The 18,704-nt window shown below is 34.5% G+C and overlaps 1 protein-coding gene across 1 annotated transcript in view; it reads right to left on the reverse strand.

Moving 5' to 3' along the window:
* Positions 1-4,612: 4,612 nt before the first annotated feature.
* The window catches only part of CASD1 (CAS1 domain containing 1), a 40,940-nt gene continuing 26,848 nt past the window's right edge, over positions 4,613-18,704 (reverse strand). The window contains exons 11-18 of the mRNA XM_055118652.1: positions 17,833-17,952; positions 16,508-16,664; positions 14,930-15,009; positions 12,313-12,414; positions 9,739-9,879; positions 9,300-9,377; positions 8,105-8,197; positions 4,613-6,046 (exon numbers count right to left, since the gene is read on the reverse strand). Coding sequence (XP_054974627.1) covers positions 5,780-6,046; positions 8,105-8,197; positions 9,300-9,377; positions 9,739-9,879; positions 12,313-12,414; positions 14,930-15,009; positions 16,508-16,664; positions 17,833-17,952 — 1,038 coding nt within the window. The 3' untranslated portion in view covers positions 4,613-5,779. The remainder of the gene's footprint in view (positions 6,047-8,104; positions 8,198-9,299; positions 9,378-9,738; positions 9,880-12,312; positions 12,415-14,929; positions 15,010-16,507; positions 16,665-17,832; positions 17,953-18,704) is intronic.

Here is an 18,704-nt window from a genome sequence, read left to right on the forward strand (position 1 = left end):
ATGCACAGGGGTTACTCCTGGCTCTGCACTCAGGAATTACTCCTGGCGATGCTCAGGGGACCATATGGGATGCTGGGATTCGAACCTGGGTCGGTCGCGTGCAAGGCAAACGCCCTACCCGCTGTGCTATCGTTCCAGCCCCCAATTCTGGTTTTATATTTAAAACATTTTTATATTTATTTTTTGAATAACGGTGAGATATACAGTTGTTCATGATTGGGTTTTAGTCATATAATGTTGTAACACCCGTTGCTTCACCAATGTACATTTCCCAGCACCAATGTCCCCATTTCCATTTTCCCTCCAGGTTCCTCACCCCCGCCCTCTATGGTAGGTTCTTTTTCCTCTCTCCTCCTTCCTCTCCCCCCCCCCTTCTTTTGGGCATTATGATTTGTAATACAGATCTGTATTTGTAATACAGATATCCCTTTACCTACTCTCAACATTCAGTTCCTGTCCCTCTAATTATTCCCAACTTTTTTTTTCTTTTTGGGTCACACCCGGTGATGCACAGTGATTACTCCTGGCTCTGCACTCAGGAATTACTCCTGGCGGTGCTCAGGGGACCATATGGGATGCTGGGAATCAAACCTAGGTCGTCAGCATGCAACGCAAAAGCCCAACTCACTCTGCTATTGCTCCAGCCCCTCCAACTATTATTTTCATACTGATTCCTTCTCTATCCTAACTATGCTTCACCCCCACACACTTGTGGCAAGCTTTTACTAGTTTTACATTTTGGGTGAGTTGGGAGTTAAGTCATACTTGGCTGTGCTCAAGACTTATTTGGCAGTGCTCAGGGGATTGAAAAGAGGTTGGCTGCATGTAAGGCAAGTGCTTTACTCCCTTACTATCTCCCTGGCTCTGGTTTTACATTTTACTTCGTCTATAATCTTTTTCATATTGAGATAAAAAATTCATCATATTATTTTGTGTATCTGTAAGCCCAGGAATTGTTTAAAGTATCTTTTGGTACAGAGGAAAAGGGGAATTTACTGCCCCAACCCCGTAATTAGCTAAAGGATAAAATATTTCTATCTTTCCCTGGTAATATGATATCAAATTATTACTTTATTCTAACATACATTTATTTCTAATACTGCTTAAATACTGTACTTATAGTTTCTATTCTGTCCACTAACTTATATATTCCTGCACTTTTATACGTATATAATTATAGCTTAATAATGTTAAATTAATAATGTGTCTAAGTATTCAATTGTACATGCCTTTTCATTAGTTTTTTTTCTTGGATATTCTTTACCACATATTAATTTTATATAGTTTCAATGTTTAATTTTTTAGATTCTGAAAAAAATGCTCCAACTCCAGATCTCATTTGTGTATGTGTTTCAAAAATGCTAGAGGACTGGAGCAATAGCACAGCGGGTAGGGCATTTGCCTTGCAGGTGTCCGACTTGGGTTCAATTCCCAGCATCCATATGGTCCCCTGAGCACCGCCAGGGGTAATTCCTGAGTGCAGAGCCAGGAGTAACCCCTGTGCATCACCAAGTGTGACCCAACAAGCAAAAAAAAAAAAGTACTAGAGTTCTCTTTTTTTTGTTCATCATATTTTCCCCTACTGGTTCTTAGTATTTTGAGATGGGGATGAGATGAAAGGAATCACTGTCACTGTCACTGTCATCCCATTGCTCATCCATTTGCTTGAACGGGCACCAGTAACGTCTCCATTGTGAGACTTGATATTCTTTTTGGCATATCGAATACACACGGGTAGCTTGCCAGGCTCTGCCATGCAGGCGGGATACTCTCGGTAGCTTGCCAGGCTCTCCGAGAGGGACGGAGAATCAAATCTGCGTTGGCCACGTGCAAGGCAAATGCCCTACATGCTGTGCTATTGCTCCAGTACAGAATAAGTATTATGTGATATAATTTTTTTAGCATTATATTGTAGTTTAGGTTAGGTATTGACATTGCAGTCTGATGTAGTTACCTCACCACACTGCCACCAAAGTGCCCATGACCCATTGGGCACATAAGGAATTGTCTGTATGTTCACCTCCATACCCTGGTGCTCTGTACTCCAGTGCCGAGGGCTTATTATCAGTTGAGATTGTCTATACCTTTGTTTTGTTTCCCTACACAGGACAAATAAGTGAAATCATCTGGGGTTTGGGGCATGCAATTTCTGCTACATTCAGTGAATTTAATTCTGATACTTGCCCTTTGTTAAGTTTAATATTCGCTCAATATATATCTGATTTTCACAGCATTATTATCTTAAAATTTTTTAATTTAAAATTAAGTCTTATTGGGACTGGGATGTAGCTTAGCAGTAGAATACTTGCCTCAGATGTATGAGGCCCTGGGTTTGATTCCTAACATCACAAAAAAAAGTAAATAAAAATTAAATTTTGTTGAAATTTCAGGCTTCATTTTCATTTTTATGATTTTAGTTATATTGGTTTCTCATTTTATATATATTATTTATGTTGTCAGTGGTTTTAAGAATAATTTATTGCATAATAGCTTTTTTTTTGTTTTCACTTGAGGGGCCTCCCAAGTAGTGCCGGGGTAACTAGGGCTTGGCCTCTTCTGGTGCTACTCGGCCTCTCTGCAAAGGCCAGACAGGTCAGCTTGGCCTGTAACATGGGGCTCCTAAATATAATCAAGTATCTTTTTCTGAAGAACAGTATGACTGAGTAATGTAATGGGTTATACTCGAGTAACTAGATGTTGTTGATACCTGAGTCGACAACAACAAAAATTAAAGTCTATGCCATAAACTACCATTGTGGCAATTTTCAACATAATAATCTTCTCCATAAAGACTCATGAAAATCAGTTTCAAAACCCCCCAAAAAAATTCAAAACCAGAAGCAGCAGACCTTCCACATGTTCCCCCTACCACTGAGTGAACCCCAATGTGCAGCTGGACGTGTCCTACAAGCAGTTAATACAGCTGACCGGCACTCGTCAGCACAGTGGTGGCTGGACCCAGTCTATGGACTGCCAAACTACGTCTTAGAAAACCCCGAGGCACTGAAAACATGCCTGCAAGACACGACCATTCTGCCTAAATGATGGGCAACACAGGTGCATCTACTACGTAAGACTAATCAGGTGAAAATCAAGGAGACTGGCCAATTACCCTCGTGAATTTTCTATCACCTACAACCTGTAAAGTACACCCAATTTCTCATACTTCATCCCTCTCAAGTAGCCTTTTTGGTCTACAAAGACAGAGCAAACTTATATTTTGGAGAAATAATTATTAAAAAATAAGATATCTTATAACCTACTTATCCCTCTGGGAGAAACTAGCAAGCTACTGAGAGTTTCCTGCCCACATGGGAGAGCCTCACAAGCTTCCCATGGTGTATTTATATGTCAAAGCCAGTAAGAAGCTGGGTCTCATTCCCCTGATCCTGAAAGAGCCTCCAATGCGGCATCGTTGGGAAGGCCAAGTAGAGAGAGGCTTCTAAAATCTCAGGGATAGGACGAATGGAAAGGTTACTGAGACCGCTCGAGAAATTCGACGATCAACAGCATTTTGTGATTTTTGATTGAAAAATAAAGCACTGTAGCACTGTCGTCCCGTTGTTCATGGATTTGTTCGAGGGGGCACCAGTAACATCTCCATTGTGAGACTTGTTACTGTTTTTGGCATACTGAATACTCCACGGGTAGCTTGCCAGGATCTGCAATGTGGGTGGGATACTCTCGGTAGCATGCCGGGCTCTCCGAGAGGGATGGAGGAATCGAACCTGGGTCAGCCACATGCAAGGCAAATGCCCTACCCGCTGTGCTGTCACTCCAGTCCATTAAAATATAAAAGAAAACACAAATGGAATGTGTTTTCTTTACAAATGTATTTTTATATTTTAATTACATCACTAGTTATATATATTTAAGTAATACAAAATGGTACTACATATTAAATGTGTGATAACAGGGCATATCAATTAATTTTCAGGATTGAGTTCAAATAGGAGAAAAAACTGACTATTCACTGTTTATCACTACTGAAAGACGTGAGTGCTTCCAAAACACAGAAATGCTGGTCATCTTTCTTTTTCAATTGTTTCATTGGGAAGAATCTTTTCAGGTGATAAAACTTACAAGTTAAATTAAAATGCACTTTACTCATTGCCAAGTCACACCAGCAAGAATAATGTGATCACAGTACTTGGAAGTTTTTGATTTATAACTATACTCTTTGCTACTTATAAGTCTAGGAGGCAGAGCAATGAATCACTGCAATTGTCTATCAGAGAAATGTCGAAAGATTAAGTAAGGGCAGAAAAGAAGAAAGGAAGAAACACACATTTCTAATAAATATTTATCAATTAATGAGGAAATATCACCAGCAAATAAATCTAGTGCTAAAGAAATAATATTAAATTTTTTTAAATAGTAGAACTTAAATGATCAAATTTCTTGGGTGAAAAAAAAGCAGTTAGCCCCAGAAGCTATGGTAGCTTTATCTTTTCTTAGCTATTACAGAGGATGTACTTCTACATACCAAGGGACTGAAAAAGCAAATTTGGTCTGAGTTAATTAGAAATCTAAACCAATCATTAAATGGATCAAGCTTTCCTTTAAAAAAATGAACACATAAAGTTTAATTGATACTTTGCCAATACAAAAATAATCATCCACAAAATGTTTATTTACTGTTTAAATTACTCCATAATCTCATGTACCATGAACAGAAAATATATTTGACCCCACACACAGTAAGAGCAAACAAGTGCAATCTTTCAAACATTAAAAGTCATAAACAAATCTGTACAACAGATAAATAAACTTATACCTCTAACTGCTTGCAACAAAAGAAAACAAAACCAAATATATATATTGCCCCAAATCACTAGTTTACCTAAAATTCTACTATGGTCAACATCCCAATTATAACAACTTGAATCTTTGTTACACTGCACAAGTTTAGACTGATAAATATTTTTTTAAAAAATAGAACGGAGTAATAAGAAATACCAAAATGGTTATAAAGAGCTTTCCAAACATTGGAAATAATATAAAAATTAATTAGGGGAAAGCATATTAAGTGGATCTATAGGGTAACTGATATTTTACTAGTAAAGCTTAAGAAAAGGAAACAAATGAATGTTTAGAAAGAAAATTTGGCCTTTTTGAAAAAAAGAAACAATGACAAAACCCTGTCATGAAGTGTAGAATAATTCCATGAGAAAAAGTGTACAAGGCAGGCTTGTATACATTAAAACCATAATTGGAAGAAAATCAAGTCAGGAAAAATATAACATCAGAACATGAACACATATAAATTAAAGGCATATGGCATACTGTGTATCATTCCACATCATTGCACATGATAAGAAAACAATACTGTAATCGTAATTGAGTAAGAACATTTTCAATGAAGTAACAAATTTCATGATGAACACAATTGTAGACAATCTTATGACCACAAATTTAGTAAATATCAAAACACTCAGTGGTACCACTAAATTATTAGACACATTTTACTGGGAAGGTAATTATTTTCCTGCCATCTTATGTTAACTCAAAAGCATTTGTAAATAGAAATACAGGTCGGTAAAAAAAGACTTCACATGCAATCCTATGCAATGTATTCTGCTTCATCAAAAGTTTTTAGTATGTCACATTGGATATTACATTTCTACTATATACAACCACACATATTAAACATGTCACTGAGCTGTCCTCTTGCCACATAAATTTTTATTTACATATGCATTTATGTCTTCAGATAGATGCTTTCTCCTCTAAGCACACACAAAGCCTGAAGAGTTTGTTTTTAATGAATGCTGGGAACCTAATGTCTTGATTTGTCTTGAATAGACGACAAGATGAGGAGTCCACAAAAAAATAGAGCTATACATGCTAACCTTTTCAAAAGAGATGAGTTATCTTTAGGAATAATGATCTGAGCAAGATCATTCGTGATCTGAGAAATTTCGTGTGCCACGCAAACAAATATGAAAGTGCTGACAATGATGTTGAGCATTGGATTTCCGGGGATGAGTACCAGAATACCCCTTGTGTCTGCTGCCAGCCATATGTGATATTGGCAAATAAATAACTAGGAGAAAAAAATACTTAAAGTTAGATTATCAAAAAATACATCAGTTTTTACTGACTTAAACATTTACTAGCATAACTACATTAGAAGACTTTTCCAAAACCATTTTATTCTATTTCACCATTAGTCCTGATATGTCTACTGCTGTTTACTTTACAAAACTTCTAAGTTCTGAAATACTGCCCCAAATTCCTCAGAAAGTACAGGAACCTTTTAGATTCATAAGTAATTCCTTGCATGCAGATGAAAGAGTAGAATCTAGGGGCTGGATTCAGTGGCTAGGGCATGTGTCTTGCACATGACTGATGTAGGCCTGCTCTCCGGCATGGTCTCCCAGATGGTCGCCTGAGCCCTCCATAAGTGATCCCTAAGTCCAGAGTCAGGAAAAAGCCCTCAGCACTGCTGGACATGGCCCCCAAACAAAACAAAACAGTAGTACCTAGACTGTGGTATCAGAGCCCAAATAATGACCTGTGTCTAATTATATGGGTGTATTAATACATGTGTATACAGAAGTAGAAAAGAGCATGGTTTTTAGGTCACTCTCATGTATGCTCCAGACCCTGGCCAGGCATTAATGTACTGAACTGCATTACCATGTTATGAAAGTATACTTCACTATTCTGCAAACATATATATTAAATGACAACACTAATTCGTCTGACTGTGCTAGTAAATGAGATTCTTCATCATAGAATTTAAAAATATCAAAGAGTAAGAGAATGCATAACCTATCTCAATAAGTACAAGGACAATGAAATTTATCTTTCTTTTTGAGTCAACCCAAAAGTGCTCAAGGCTTACTCCTGGTGTGTTCAAGGATCACTCCTAGTTGACTCAAGGGAATAAATGAGGTGCAGGGGATTGAACCTGGGCAAGCACCTTATCTGCTGTACTATCTCTCTAGCTCCAAGGAAAAATGTAATTTGCATATTTTATACAGAAATGTCAAATAGTAAATCAATACGATTAAATTTGATTAAATATCATATTCCATGTATTAAGGGGCTAGCAAAATAGCCATTATTGTGATTACTAAAATTATTTACTAAAATTAAAATAAAATTATTACTAAAATTATTATCATTGGGCTATACTAGCACACGACAGGGACAAATGGAGACATTACTGACGCCCGCTCGAGCAAATCGAAGATCAACAGGATAACAAGTGATACAAGTGATATTAAAATTATTGTTTAATCATTCTCAAGAACTTTTACTTTAATAAACCACTCTGATAAATATTTTTAAAGGGAATAATGCAATACTTATTAAGAACTCCATTTTATTTATTACTATTTGGTTTTGGTTCTTGGCTGACACACAGCAGTGCTCAGGACTTACTCCTGACTCTGTACTCTGGGATCATTCCTGGAGAAACCTGGGGGATCTACAAGTGAACCCAAAGGAGGTGCATGCAAGGCAAGAGTCTAACACTGCACTACTTGGCCTAAGAACTCAAGACAATATGCTCTAAAATTCTACTGTTTTAAGTCTTTTCATTTCAAAAATAGAGCTCATATACATAGAATATATTTCAAAGCCTTCTTCAAACTGATTTTGTAGATTATTTATAGTAGGTGTACATGCAGTATATATAATGAGTTTTAATTTTCCCCCTAAGTTTCTACTCATAAGAGTGAATTTTATTATCAGCATCAATAAGCATCAATGAATTCCATTAGTACATTTAATTATGAAGATGAATGACAAATTAAAATACCCTGTTTGATTTTATTTAGATCTATTTATAAATCATATTTGTATCTTTTTTATTTTTTGTATCCTGATCTAAACATCTTGGTTATACTTGAAAGCTTAAGATAACATAAAAACATTTTAAAAGTTACCTATATCTAGTTATTTAAAGAAGACACTTGAAATCATTTTATGTATTTAAAATGACTTAAAATTCTTGTTGGAAATTCTAAAGCTTTCAACATATAATTCTATAAATAACACAGCTTTAATCTAAATGTGTGTCAGATTTACACACATACAAACATACTATATACACTTTGTTATCTAACATAGGGTAAAATATCAATGTACCAACCTCTAATGAAATTTTTCCAAACCAAGCGAAAAATGAGCTGTAAACTGAGCGGGCATATCCAGGAATATTCCTTATTAGGATGAAGGCTAAAATCTAAAGAAAATGGCAAAAACAGAGGTAAAGGGAACAATATTCAGGAATGCTTATATTAGTGCTATTTTATAAATAGTCACACTCATTTTTTCTTAGCTCCCCTTATATTGTTTGTATTGATGCATCAAGATGTTAATTAACATCACGTACTCCTATTCATAAATATGTAGCGATTATATGGTTACTACATCTAGTAGAAAAATGAAGTCTCTAAGATGGTAATGTAGTTACTAAAATACTAAAATACAGAAATCCAAAACTATGCTGCTGCTAGTGCGGCCTCCTGACCTCGTATTTCTTCATTCTCAGCAATGGAAAACAAATTACCAAATGCTTTCTTTTCAGCAGATCAACTTTAGGGGGGAGAAACTCCAAATCAATAATAGTGAATTTTTTTTGTTTAAATATTGAATGTAATCAAAGTAAAGTGAAAGTAAAGTGAAATTTACCAGTTACACATGCGGGGTGGGGGGCTGGAGAGGTGGGGGGAAGGGGGGAGGTATATCGTGATTCTTGGTGGTGGAATATGTGCACTGGTGAAGGGATGGGTGTTTGAGCATTGTATAACTGAGACTTTAACCTGAAAGCTTTGTAACTTTCCACATGGTGAATCAATAAAAGAATTTAAAAAAAAAGATGGTAATGTTTATGCCTCATTTGATTAATATTTTATTAACCAGCATATTATCCAGCACATAGTTATTATCAAATACTTTGACTGAATAAAAAAAGTGCTAATTAAATGAAAGTTTCCTGATCGATATGTTTATTGGACTGCAAGTTCCACGAAGACAGGAATTAAATTTTGTTTAATGCCAAATTTCTTAATGGAGCATAGTACTAAAATACATAGTAGATATTTACATTTGATTAAATAAAGAAAAACTAACACTTTTAAGTGCTAATCAAGTGACACATGTTGGAATTTCCAAAAGTTTGATACAACATTCTTTTAAAAGAGATTTTAACTATCCCCATAATAATGTTTAGAAAGTCAGGAAAATGCCTTTTCCTGACATTTGATCTTGATCTTTCGGCCTCAAAAAAGTGTATTGTTTTATCAAAAATCAAGGAGACCATTTCTTTAAGTGAAGTTAATTACCTGTACCACAGAAACAGATGGGTGAAGCTCATTGCACTCTGCTTTGTTTTTACAACTACTAGCCCAGATGGAGTAAGTCTGAAACAAAACCAAAAAAAAAAACCCATAAATGAATTGCCATAAGCACTTATTTCTTAAAGCAGAAATTCTCAGAATTTTAAAGTTTTAAATTTAAAAGGAAGAAGGGAGGGGAGGAACATAGGACTGTTTTTCAAGAAATAATAATCAAGTAATGGTTCTTCCCATCATTATATTTTTCTCTCAAGTTACAAACTTTAAAATTCCTGCTTGCTGAGGCTCCAGTTTTTCTTCAAATTTAACTTATTCTCTCCAAAATTTATTTTAATTAGAAAAATAAAGATTATATTCCTAGCTCAACATAAATTTTCTAAGATACATAAAATCCTGGAACATTAGAAGACTGAATTTTGAAACTTACCAAGAAAGAAACTACTGAAATAAACAGCAAAAAATTTGAAATTTTGTTTGAAAAAAGAGGTTCTCCCTTTCCTTCAGAAAGCACTTGACGCTTTTGTAAAGACAGATAAATAAAAGCAAACAACATTCCATAAAAGACTACCTGAAAGATAAGAAAAAAAAATTATCTTAAACAGCTGATTTTTAGTAAAGTGCAAAAATGGTTGGTAAACTTGTAAATAAAACTAAAGAAGGTTAAAAGTTTAAAGAATTACATGTTCTAAGGACTTAAACTTCAAAAATAAACTTCAAGCAATGAAACAAATCTAATTATTGGCTGAAATAATCAACAATAGATAAGCAACATCCCTAGGAACAAAATGAGGTAAGATGAGTTTTAGCAGTTTCAACTACAGGAAATAGAGCAAGCAAGTCATTTAAAAAATAATGATAAACTATAATGGGACATGGTAAAATTTAAATAAACTCAACCAAAATAAAACATTTTGCATTGATACTTACAAATAATGTAAACAACCACCACCAAGAGCATACTTTTGATATATGCTCTTATACAGATTATCATACACCAAAAAAGTAGGATCAGCAACATAAGTTCACTTTCTCCTATCTCCCATTCTCTCTTTTGCACCCTCATCCTCCTCTCCCGTCTCCTCTCTTTTCTGTGAAGCTTGGAATTGAACCGAGGTATATAAGCCTTTTATAAACAAAGACTTAATCTAAAGTATTAAGTGTTCTAGCAGATATTCTAACGGGGAAGTTGAGGATTTAAAATTATTTGAAGACGGCCATGGATGTAGCTGAGTGGTTGAGTACATCCTTTTGCATGCTGTGAGGACCTAGGTTTCATCTAGGAATTCCCCCCTCCCCCCAGCCTTTCTCAACCCCCAACAAACACATAATTATTTCTTAAAATTTTAGTAAAACTCATTTGTATGTGGTTTTGATGTGCATAGGTATTGGAAAGCAGAAATAGCATGAAACTGACACTAAAAACAAAATTTGTGGAATTAAAAATGAGTAAAAGAAGTCCTTTCGCCGGAACCACCAGCGCCCAGTAAATTGCCAAAATGACCAACACTAAGGGAAAGCGGAGGAGGACTCGCTATATGTTCTCTAGACCTTTCAGAAAACATGGAGTTGTTCCTTTGGTCACATACATGCATATATACAAGAAAGGTGATATCGTAGACAAAAAGGGAATGGGCACAGTCCAAAATGAAATGCCCCACAAATGTTATTGCAAAACTGGAAAAGTCTACAATGTTACCCAGCATGCTGTTGGTATTGTCCTTAACAAACAAGTCAAGGGCAAGATTCTTGCTTAATATGCTCAATTACTGTCCGCATTGAGCATATTAAGCACTCTAAAAGTCGAGACAGCTTCCTGAAACGGGTGAAGGAAAATGATCAAAAAAAGAAGGAAGCCAAAGAGAAAGGGACTTGGGTTCAACTGAAGCGCCAGCCTGCTCCACCCAGAGAAGCCCACTTTGTAAGAACCAACGAAAGGAACCTGAGCTGCTGGAGCCCATCCCCTATGAATTCATGGCATGAGAAGTGTTTGTTTAAAAATAAAGAGACTCCTGGACTATAAAAAAAAAAATGAGTAAAAGATGGGGGAAAAAAAGAGCAATTAATATTTATTCAATGTCTATTATCTTCTAAATGTAAGTAGATGTCATACAGTTCTTCCGCTAAATGAATATTAACCACCTTTTTAAGACTAATTTACCTATGAATTAGTAAAAACTCACCTGACTTTGCTCTTTGCAAATTTCTGTAATAAAATTCATATTGCATAACATAGTGTCCATTACAAATAATAATATTAGGCTTAAAAGTAAGTTGGAAGGGGCTGGAGCGATAGCACAGCGGGTAAGGCGTTTGCCTTGCACGCGGCTGACCCGGGTTAGATTCCCAGCATCCCATATGGTCCCCTGAGCACCACCAGGGGTGATTCCTGAGTGCAGAGCCAGGAGTAACCCCTGTGCATTGCCGGGTGTGACCCAAAAAGCAAAATAAATAAATAAAGAAAAAATAAAGAAAAAAAATAAGTTGGAAGGTTGAGAAATGTAATGTTGTGTCTTTCTCTAACACATTTCTCACAACAGTAACATCAAGAGTACAAAATTGTATTGAACGACTGAAGCATATTTCAGGAACCACTAATAAAGTATATATTATGACTCTAAAAGGTGACTTTATAGAAATTTCACAGTATTTCCCTACTGAAAAACATTTAAATGCATATCTTTTCTCTATTAAGAGATTTTTTGATATCAAAAACTGTCAACAAACTGTTTTGACCAACTAGATAAAAATAATTTAAACTGGGGCTGGAGCAATAGCACAGCGGAATGGGCATTTGCCTTATATGTGGCTGACCCAGGTTCAATTCCCAGCATCCCATATGATCCCCTGAGCACCGCCAGGGGTAATTCCTGAGTGTAGAGCCAGCAGTAGCCCCTGTGCATCTCTAGGTGTGACCCAAAAAGCAAAAAAGAAAAAAAATTAAATTTACCAAACAATATTTAAAGTATACTTGAAATATCAAGAGCACAAGGTAAATACATACATAACGGTCTAACCTCCATCGGAACCACCATTCATATACATTTCCTTTCATTTCAAAACACTTGGACAATGGCCAAAGAGAAAATATCTTCTCAAATGCACCCTGAGAAAAGAAATCCAGAAAATAAATTAAGGCAATATAAGTCAATACTGGATTTGCAATGCTATAAACTATAGTACTCTAATTTTATTTGAAATTTTATTTAAAAATTACTTGGAAATAAATTACAAATGGCTAATAAAGATGACATAAAACTTTTAACTTTACTGTACATGAAATGCTATTAAGACCGAACATTTAAATAAAACCTTAATAGAAAATTATACCATGTAAGATTTTTAATCTAGTAAACAAGTTAATATTTACTGATCAAAACACAAAATGAAAAACAAGTCAGTATAATGCCAATAACTTAAAACATAGCTTTCTTCCCCCCAACTGTCCTTAGCAATTTATAAATAAACATCTAAGATTTAAAAAAAAAGACACCTAATGAGTCAATTATTTGTTTGATTATCACATTCAAATGATACTACCATACTTTGCAATACAGTTAATAATTTTACTCTAGTCAAGTTAGTGCATAGTATCCTTTTATTAATCTGACAGTATGGAAAATCTGGGCATTAAAAGGTAGAAATCTTGGGTACATTCCTGTATCTTAATAAAATCTTTCATAGGAAAGAACAAAACTTCAATATCCAGACTAAAGTATAACAACAAATTCTATTGAGAAAAGATCTATTAAAAGTCCAGAGAAAGAGAGAGTACAGGATATTGGACACTTGCTTTGCATAAATCGACCTGGATTCAATCCTGGCAACCTATATGAGCCCCTAAACCCACCAAGAGTGATTCCCTAAGCATAGAGGCAGGAGTAATCCCTGAGCTTGGCAAATATGGTCCAAAAACAAAATCAAATGAGTGAAAAATAAATCTATTATTAGAGCCAATACTTTTTAAAAAGCTAATAAAAATCAAAGAAAAAATGAAAATAAAATAATATTACATTTTAGGTAATATAGAATTCTTATGTCAGAAGTCTGTTTTAACAAAATGTGACATTCTCTATTTAATCACAATGTTTAAAATTCTCATAGCTTATTAAATATAGATTCTATCAAAATCAATGCAACTTTTTGACAAAATTTGTAACAAAGTACTCATATATAACATATAAACTATATCTCTCTATATCCCTGGTGGAGATAAATTTCCTATGTTTCATACATGATAGATAATATAGAAATATGACATAGGATGTGTCAGATAAGTATGTTTAAAAAATTACTTAAGGAAAAATTAATTTTGTTTTTATATGGGGCTACACACGACTGTACTCAATGCTTACTCCTGGATCTCTGTCCAGGGAGCACTCCTGGTAGATTTAGGAATATAATAGGTGCTGGAGATCAAACCCTGGTCATCTGTGTTAAAGGCAAGAACCCTACCTGCAGTACTATCTCTCCAGCTCCCAAATTAATTTTCTATGGGATCAATAAACAAATGTTTATTGATGACCCATCTGTGAAAAATATTTTACTATATTGATTATACATTTTTTTCTTGTTCAGTGATCAACACTAGAACAAAACTGGGAAAAAAGACTTAGATTCTCTACGAAATTCTGGTCTGCCTTCCTTTCTCTCCCTCAGATGATCAAAGTATTAGGAATTTAACTTTCCAACAGTTGTTGCAGTTACCTTGCTATTTCTTCATACATTTGCCAATTATTTGTTATTTTATCTATTTTCTTTTAAAAAAACACTTGGAGGTCAAGCAGAAATATAAATGCTTTATATAATTTCTAAGTACGAAATTAGTATAAATACTTACAAACAGCTTTATAGGATTATACACATAGACACAGATACACACATACACACAGAAAATACTAATATGGCATCTGACAATCAGCTAGAAGACTGTTTTAGAAATGAAAGTAAACTGCAGAATACAGTGACAACTATAGGCATTAAAATTAAAATATTTGTTATAAGTAGCATGCTGCCCAAATAATGTCTGCCTGACAGATTTGATCAGCAGGTAATGTTACAACCTTGCTAAAATAACTGAGAAAATCTCAAACATCCTAACATGGGATAAAAGGTTAGCGAAAGAATAATGGCCAAAAAGTTTATTAAATTAAACACACTACATGATATATACAAACCCATTTGCTCCTAAGTTTGTCTTACTAACTGACAAATTTTACTCTATGCAGTAATGGAAAAATCAAGTAACACATTTGATGCCAATGAATAATGCACAAACCGAGTCACAAATTCTGTCAAGAGAATTTTGATCTCCACTTAGAAAAGTGTCTTCTAAGAGGCATTCAAATAAACGTTTGATTGATCAAAGTCAAGTAAAATGGATTTTGAACAATTGCCAGAGGAAGAGCTTTAAGTTGCTCTTACAACAAAAACAGTGGTAACAAAAGTAGATAGGTCTCAAAAGAACTACACTGAATAGTCAACTGCAGAGTGACACTTTTATTACAGTCATTAAAAAATGAAGTTAAAAAAAAAAAGCTCTGACTCTTCTCACATACTTTAATAGACTTGAACTTTAAAATAAAATAGAACAAAATATAAACCAAAAAGACTGTACAAACCTGAGAATATGCCAAAAAACATATACATAACAGCAAGAAGGCTAGTTTCAACAGTAAGCCAAAATGCCAGAAACAATTTCCTATGAGAGAAAATATTTAATTTACTAAGAAATGTAAATTTACAGTAGTAAACATATCAAATATTCTAATGCATTTCTATCCAGCATAGTTCTTATAATAATTTCACTGTTTTCTTGATATATAATATGTAACTAAGTAATATAAATGACAAAGAAAACAAAAGAATATAAAGGTGGAAGACTCTTGCTAGGATGACGCTAAAACATATATCTGACAATCAATCATTGTATTACAGATCAATCACTGTAAATAAGTTCAAATTACTTCTTGGATTCAGTTATACTTATTCATTGCTGTATGTTATAAAGGAATTTGTAACAGTATGGTCTCTGTAAATTAAACAAACATTGATATATATAATTCATGTAAAACTGCTTAAACATTAAATTCTAAGGAGAAAACTGTATTTCCCCAGTGAAATAGTGGTTTAGCCTCAATTGTAAGTTGTCATGTAGCTAACATATTTTAAATTATGTGTTTAAAGTTTACACATATAAACTGCTCATTTGATTAATATGCTGGGTATATATAAAGAAATGAAAGAGAGACCATTCAGTGACACTAACGGACTTTATTACAGGCTAGAGCTCAACTCCTCCTTGAAATATTATTTGCTATTATAATAGAAGTCAATAGAAAATACTTTTTAATCTAGACTATTTGGCTTAATAAAGTTAAATACATTAAAAATATTTCTCATTTGGGGGCTGGAGCAATAGCACAGCGGGTAGGGCGTTTGCCTTGCACGCAGCCAACCCAGGTTCGATTCCCAGCATTGCATACGGTCCCCTGAGCACCGCCGGGAGTAATTCCTGAGTGTAATGCCAGGAGTAACCCCTGTGCATTGCCGGGTGTGACTCAAAAAGCAAAAAAAAAAATTCTCATTTGTATTTCAATATGATCTTGAGGAGGAAGCACTAATATATAAATGTAGTTATCAGTAACTCAATATAGGCAATTATGAAATTTGAAAATGACAACCTTTTGGTACTTAGTTTTCTTTATGTAGAAGAACAAGTTGACAACAGTTTGAAGAACTGTGTACAAAGTAAATTATATAAAAACTTTTTAAGTTCTTTGATGTAAAAAGTTTTTGGCAAATACATATTTACTCAAAATCTCAATATAAAAAATAAAGCAAAGTTGCCAATATTAAAGCAGGACGCAGGAGCCAGAGCCCTGTCCTTTCCTTCACTCATGTACTCTTACAGTTGGGTTCTGTACAAGACAGTTCAGGAAGACTTCATTAGTTAGTATGTAAGACAGATTTGAAATCAAATTTTTTTAAAGGCAAAATGCACATGAGATAATGTAAATTTTTATTTTGCACTGTTAAATTGAACTACTTAGCTGCAACTTTCTAGAAATGTTTAAGGAAAAAATGTCAAATCTGGACATAAAATTATGCTATATATCACAATAATAGCTTTAGCAGCAAGAGAAATTTAGCATATAGAAAGAATGTATTTATTAACATTAGTATGAGAGTATATTTACCATTAGCTTTTTTTTGTATTATTTGGGGCCAGAGTGCCAAAGTAACATATATGACCATGAACCATACAGTGACCAATGGCACAAAGTAATAGAATTGATAGGGCCGATCCATCACTATACATAATACCACTACCAGGAAATTGAGACGAAACAAGACCTATGAAAAAGGAGAAAATAGTTTTCAATGCAGTTATGCATGAAGAGTGACAGCTTCTTTCTAACAATGTATAAAAACTTAAGACATAAAAAAACAAAAACTACACAATTATATTTTACTAACTCCTGAAATTACATTTGTTCCACAATCCCTGTGAAGAATTAAATATAAAATATGTATGCATTACTATGTTAACAAAATCTCCTCACAACCAGCCTGGGCTGTCCTCTGACTACAAATGTCTTCTTGTGATATGTGAGAAAGAATCAGAACGCTCTTTCCTTGGTTGAAGATACAGTTTATAAGCAGAGATTAGATTACCTCCACAAAAGTTATCCATTTCATCTCTGTTTGATGTTGATTTACCCCATTTGGGATTAAACTGAGAGTTGTCATAGATACAAAATAGCATTTCTCAAATTAGAAAGTATCTTTGAGAATACCGTAACAGTTTTCATACATCAGTATGATGTCATTCAAAAAACAAAGAATTTGAGATGATTGGGTTTAGAGCTATGCTACTTACTATATGTATCCATGGGCAAATTATTTAACCACTCTCAGCCTGTTTCTTTGTAAACATGAAGACTGTGATCTTCAGGGCTGCATCTGAGTGGCATGTAAAATAATGTCCAGAAATTGCCTGGCTTACAGTACAAATTTAGTATTAACCTTTTTATAAAAAGAAAACACACCATATACATAAGCCTGCATAACTTTATATTTCTGTAAAACTAAAGTGAATTCTCAATGTACTCACTTGTGTATAAATGTTTTTATTATATATTTATCTAAATTATATTTTCTCTTCCATGAGTAATAAATTATTTATCTCAAATTATTAAACACAGAGTATAGAAATAAAACAACTATAAAGTGCTACTTCATAAATTCAAATTATTCATGGTCTTATAATTATATTTACTCAATAGTTAAGCACCAAAGTATGCTGAAAGAAAAAGAAAATAAGGACAGAAAAAGTATAGCAGAAAGGGCACTTGCCTTGCATGCACCTGACCCAGGTTCAGTTCCTGGCACTGCATATGGTCCTTTGAGCCCCACCAGGAAGGATTCCTAAGTGCAGAGCCCAGGAGCAAGCTACAGGGTGTGCCCTCCCCCCCAAAAAAAAAACAAAAAAAAGAAAGGAAATGAAAAATTGCATTCCTACCTGACATACTCTGTGGATTCCAAAGTCTCCTTTGATCCAAAAGTATGAGAAATGCCCATACCCAGTCTGAAATAAATATGCAGCAACCAGAACCCGAACGTGCATATACACAGGCAAAAACTGTTGACAAAAATAAATAGCTAAAACAAATGTAACTGAATATATGTCAGAGTTTTTACTAATTGCTCTTGAATGATACTTTTTTAAAATGTCTTATTTCATCATAAGAAAATTTTGATAAATGAGTTGAAATAGTAAAACCACAATAATGAAGGTCGGAAAATGCTGAAATAAACTCAGGATTCATCTCCTCTAAACCTATGTCCCCAATTTGTAAATGTATTCTAAAACATTCCCTTAGGTATTTGTCTTAGCACCTTCTAAGAACAGAAAACAAATTCTCTAAAATAATATATCCCATTCTCAGATTAACTATTCTAAAATTTATCTTAATAAAAGTTGAAATTTAGGGGTCAAACAGACAGTACAGCAAGTAGAGCATTTGCCTGTATGTGGCTGACCAGGGTTCAATCCCTGGCATCCCATATGGTCTCCAGAGTCCAATCAGGAGTGATCCCGAAGTGCAGCCAACCAAAAATAAGCCTGGAACACTGCTAGATGGGACCCCCTTACACCCCTCCCCCCTAAAGGGGAAAAATAATAAAATCTAACTCTTATTATATAAGTCTTTTAGATCAGTGAAGTGGAAATAAAATATAATTCACACAGAAGATTGATTGATTGTGGTACTAGAATCAACTCCTTGGTCTCACAGATGCAAGGCATGCACCAAGACTGGAAGCCACATGCCTGGCCTCAGAGTCATGTTTTTATAGGGTCACCCTGAGCAGACTGTTGTGAACCTGATGGTC

The sequence above is a fragment of the Sorex araneus genome, chromosome 1 (assembly GCF_027595985.1).
Source record: "Sorex araneus isolate mSorAra2 chromosome 1, mSorAra2.pri, whole genome shotgun sequence".
In the NCBI taxonomy this organism is placed as follows: Eukaryota; Metazoa; Chordata; class Mammalia; order Eulipotyphla; family Soricidae; genus Sorex; species Sorex araneus.